Here is a 5,433-nt window from a genome sequence, read left to right on the forward strand (position 1 = left end):
GGGTGTCACCCTTTTAAGCTTGATATGGAAACCATATGCCATCTGAAATACCCCAGAGAGTTCAAAATATATAAAAGAATATTCTTTATTGGAATAGACTGGCAGTATGACAATTCATTATGTGAATATGGAGTCTACATTTTTATTTACATATACTTTGACATTTCAGAGTAAACAAAAAAAAAAATAGTATTTGTTATTATGCTCAACATGAAAATCAGAGTTTATAAAAAAGAAACAGACTTACTGAACAATTCAGAATTTACATAAAAAGGACAAATACTTTCCGGTAGATAATACTGCATAACGACTATTTCAGCAGCTGTTCATATGAATTTCAAGTAACAGGCTATACATCAGCAGCCTAGTCAGTGTTCAGTGCCAGCAAGTGAGCTGTCAGCAGAACTTCTCCAAGGCCAGATGGAGCTTTCCAGATTTACACAAAGAACTGACCCAACCAGACCCATCTTTGCAGTGGTGGAGAAAGCCAGGCTCAGTCATTTCCAGGGTACTGACTACTGCACCACAGCACAAAAAGTACCCTGTTCACGTAAGACAGATGATGTGAAAACTGACTGATGCATCTGGAAATCATCACTATTTAGCATTTGCAGTAGGACAGGACTTCTACATGCCAAACAAGATCACTCTCAACCATGCATTGTGTAATCCACCAGTGGATATTTTGCACAGCACCTCCATGCCAGAGCAGCCCTCCTGGCCTTCCCAGCTCTGCTGTGGTGCAGATCTGTATCCTGAGAGCAGCCTGCTGGAAAATGATGGGTGGACCTGTCAGGGCCCCCCACTACTCTCACTCAAGAGATAACATCCTCAGCTGTCAGGGATCACAGAATATTTTATAAATACATGGGGAAGGAGAGAACAGTTAATGTACTATCCACCAGTCCTTTCATGACTTTCTTCAAAGTAGTTTTAATCTCAGTTATGTGAAATGAATATAAAGCTCTGTATATGAATGGAAATTTTAAAAGTCTGTTAATTGTTAACTGTTAATTTGCAAGCCTGAGGGATCTAGTAATTGTTGATTTTTACTTTAGAATCAACTAGTTATGATATTCTCTGCTGAAACCAAAGAATCACCAAAAGCCAAAGAAAACCTGAATTTAATAAATGAAAATATCTTTACTCATATCTTGTAAAAAAGGATACCAGTCACTATATATCTCCCTCACCAAGTAAAAGGTCATATCAGATCACTGAAGTGAAAGGCAATGTACTGCACTGTACAGGAGATGTGACAGCAACATTATCTGTTACAAAACGTTTTTCACCAAATGAAAATTATATTAAAAAAAAAACCAAACAGCCAAATATCACTCTAAGCATCAGGCTACAAATAATGAAACTTGGGGTACTGAAGACATGAATAAAGCAAGCTTTTTGGAGAGAAAAGTTTCATAAAGTGGTCTTCGGTTTAGAATCTCACTACTAAATGCCAATATGTATGTATTTATGCATTTCACATTTTCCAAGATTCTGTGGTGTGTTTTTACTGTTTTACACTTTTAGAAGTCACAAAAGCTCAAGAGGAGAATCAAGTAGTTCTTCAAGTGATTGCCAGTGTGAGCACAAAGGGAGAACACCTTTTCCTGAGGAGATCAGTAAGGGCTCTTCAGTCTTAACCTCACTAAGGTCCACTTTTGCCTTGTGTATTCACAAACCAAAGGAACCCTGCAGAAAGATCAACGGCAGCAAAGACAAGGTCAAACAGTGTATGAGGTGGCACAGCTATTCCTGGCTGCAGTCATTGGTTTTTTCACATGAAAGGTAAAATATAAACGTAAAATGTATCTTACCTTTCTGTAGCTAATTATTAAGAAATACAGGAAGAATTCAACATTTTCTAGTACCACAGACAAACTCTAAACTTGCCACTTAAAATGCCAGCTTCTTTCAAGCTGCCTGTATATCATTGACATAAGTGGCCTCACCGCTGTTAATGAGTGACTCATGGATGTTTCTTGTACAGAAAGAACACAAAGTATGTCATTGTAATTCTGCAAGTGAAATAATTTACATATATATATATATCAATTTTGTACTTCATTACACTGAAGAATATCGTTAATGTGGATTTGCTGTGCAGATGTGCAATTTTTAATTTAGAAGAGACTCGTGGGAGTATGATTTAAAATTCTCATTTAGACTTTCCTTGGATACTGTCAGGAAAATATATGCAGAATTTACTAATGAGAAGTGTGTATGCATATACTTTATGGAGCATTTAAGGGCCTCATTGTTATTGAAAAAGTAATACTTTTCTCAATAATCAAAAAGCAGTAAATTGTTCACTTCCAAGCCCTTTTGTACATGCACAAATGCTGCAGTTCTGTCAGGTTTTCAGAACAGCCACGGCCACTGTGTGTTAAAATATTGGGAAATTAGACCTTCCTGATCTTCTAATACAGATACCATTTCATACTGTTCCCTTTAAAGAAACAAAGTCAAGGACTGAGTGAGCATACTCATTAGCAATTGTGAATGACAGGAATCATCAGATTGTGAGAAGAACTTCAGTTCCTGAAAGATTCAAATGAAGAAGATTTACTGAGGTTAGGGGGGGAACAATGAAAAGGAGTTTATAACGGTACTTTATAATACTGTAAGTTAAACTCAATGCCTATTCTTTTTTTTTTTAATTCTTCTGAGTGAAAGGCAAACCCAAGATCTTTTTAATAGAAGAAAACAGGTTTATTTAGAAGGTGTGGAAATATGCAAAATGAACAAAAAATATGTGAAAAAACTGTTGTAACTGTTAGTTTTCTGAGCTTTTTTTTACCTTTGAGAAACCATTGAGTTTTAAAATTCTGAGATAAACCAACTTATGTGCTTTTGTCAACAAGACAATGTACAAATACACTTTTAATTGTATTAAACAATTTAAAGCTTTTCTTTTTAAATGCCAATGTTCTACAATGCATTCACTTTGACATTATAATAAAATATACAGTAGATAATTTGCAGCTGAATTCACAGATGTTGCAGAAGTGAGGAGGGGCATCAATCAAACTGCAGGACACATGGCTGGTGGCTGTTCTTGCCATTCCCCAGGCTAAGAAGTGGAAGAAGCATAGCAGCCGTGTCAGGGATCAGCAGCAAGGTGAGGTGTGAAAGTCCTGCACTACTGCACGTTGCCAACAGCAAATGTGGGAGGAGGAAGGTAGTGCCCTATTCCTGTGGGGATGGGAGCCCTGATGTGGATTTATATATCTGACAGGTCATTATATAGGCTCTCACTCTATCCACAGTGGAGAGTACACAAGTTAATGTCCTTCTATAAAGTAAGCCAAACATACTAATCTGAGTAGTGACAATTTTCAAATTCACTTAGAAAGGAAATGAGAAGTTCTGTATTTTCTTAGCATATCAGCATGTTAGGATGTTGCAGTTATGTCTTACTATGTTGTAAATAGATATAGATTAAAAAGCAGTTATCAACTGCAGAGTAAAACTCTTCCTTTCATCATTTTCGTTGGCGTCCTGAGTTTCCCCTCCTTCCTGGTTTCTTCACCTTCCTCAGACAAGGGTCTGGGATTGCTGTCTACTGTTAGCCTGCTCTTTCTTATATTATACTGCAAATCCTATGAAATTTACACCTGTGAATTCAATAAGACTTGAAGAACCAATATAGATCTGCAGTACCTCTGACCTCTTCTGTCCAGTGTATTCCAGATCAGTCCTTGTGGAAAGAAGTCCCAACTGGCTGCAAGCAAAGTCAGAGCAGTTCACAGTGTGAGCTCAGAAGTAGCTGGTTGTGCTGAAAATTGCAGATGAGAGTCTCCTACTCTTTTCAGTGATAATTCTCTTTATTACCTAGAACCCAATGAACAGAATTTTTGTTACCTTAAAAATTCACTAGGGTTGATTTTTGAGATTTTGCAGCTGGCAGAAGAATTAAGATCATTTGTCTGTGATCAGCAATCCTTGCAAGAGTAAGATCCTACTCATTGACAGGATACTTTTATAAGCTTTTTGATCTTTTGTGAAAGAAAAATGATTAGGGTTACAGGAGTTTATAGCTTTCCTTGGAGGAACATCTGCATACACAGATTGCCAAACCTGATAATTTTTTCTCATATCAGAAGACTTTAAAAATAAGTCTTTTTTAATATGCATGAATTATCATCAGCAAATTGTGTTATGGTGACATGCTTGTCAATCTGCTTTTCAAAGGTTGCAAGGCTTATATTTACTAAAACTATGTGTAAGACATAATGCCCAAAAGTGTATGAGATTGACCTTGCTTATGCGAGGACCCGAAACGTAGGCATTGCCATCTACAGATACACAGTATCACTTTATAAGTATTCTCGATGTGGTACACAAAGTTATGCCTAACACCGTCAAATTTTGCATTTTTTCTTGGACGAGCTGGTGGGCAGAAAGAGGATCTAATATTTGATACAGGGATAATGTAAGAATGAAAACTGATGTGGGACCTGTAATTTACAAGAGAAAACACTTGTAATGCTGAAGTTCCCTATGAGAAATTGATGGAAGACTAAAAACTAGTTACAGTGGAAAGAAATACTACAAAGTTCTTTAAGTGTAGCAGAGAGAATGGCCAAGCCGCCTCACAGCTGGGAGACACCTCAGCTTGGCGTATTTTCGGTGCCGAGGAGCTGCTGAAATGGCTAGGTGTCCCGGTGGGACGGGCGCGCAGGGCCGGAGGGCACACTGCCCGCTCTCTCGGGCCCGAGCGGCCCGCACCCACCGCGCTCCTGAGCTGCCAGCCGGCTCCCATGTCCCCTCATTTCATCCGGGCGGTGACAAGCCCCGCTGCCTACAGCCACTCTGTAGGTGCAAGCAAAAACATTTTGTTACCCTGACCTCGGGGACCCAAGACTCCTGTAACCACGTGCTTCCTCTTGTCATTGCCCGGTGGGAGGGCTGCGGCTGAGCCCCTGCCCTTGTGGAAGGGGCTGGCAGGGGATGCACTCGGGGTCAGCGCTGTCGGCCCGGGCAGGCGGGAAGCGCAGCAGCTCGGCAGGTTTCGAGTCCGCTCCGTCACCACCGCCGGGCTCCGGCGCGGCGGCGGCGTTTTCCAGCGCTGTTTTGACAGCACAGTCGGGTTATTTTAACGGGAATGTCGAGTTCCCCACGGGGCGGACGGAGTCCCCAGCCCGTCCCAGGGACGGCGGCCGGGCCGAGCATGCGCAGCGCCCGCTCCGCCCCCGGGAAGCGCCGCCTCCGCCGGGCGCGGGGGGACGAGGGGTGGTGGCCGAGCGGCCGCGCCCTCCATCATGAACCTGCACCAGGTGCTGACGGGCGCCGTGAACCCCGGGGACAGCTGCTTCTCCGTGGGCAGCCTGCACGACCAGCCCTTCACGGTGAGCGTCCCCCGCCGCGGCCGCGGCGCCTCTGCAGGGCCCGGCGCCGAAAGCGGCTGCGTCAGGCGCGGCGGCCCCGGGC

General features: G+C 42.1%; 1 protein-coding gene across 6 annotated transcripts in view; it reads left to right on the forward strand.

Annotated features, from left to right (window-relative positions):
- The first annotated feature begins 5,162 nt into the window (after window positions 1–5,162).
- The window catches only part of DMXL1 (Dmx like 1), a 74,259-nt gene continuing 73,988 nt past the window's right edge, over window positions 5,163–5,433 (forward strand). For all 6 annotated transcript variants that reach the window (XM_041398414.1, XM_041398415.1, XM_041398416.1 and 3 more), the window contains exon 1: window positions 5,163–5,351. In XM_041398414.1, the coding sequence (XP_041254348.1) occupies window positions 5,265–5,351 (87 nt within the window). In that variant the 5' untranslated portion in view covers window positions 5,163–5,264. The remainder of the gene's footprint in view (window positions 5,352–5,433) is intronic.

This window comes from Onychostruthus taczanowskii, unplaced genomic scaffold (assembly GCF_017590055.1).
Source record: "Onychostruthus taczanowskii isolate IOZ18803 unplaced genomic scaffold, ASM1759005v1 scaffold147, whole genome shotgun sequence".
Classification (NCBI taxonomy): domain Eukaryota; kingdom Metazoa; phylum Chordata; class Aves; order Passeriformes; family Passeridae; genus Onychostruthus; species Onychostruthus taczanowskii.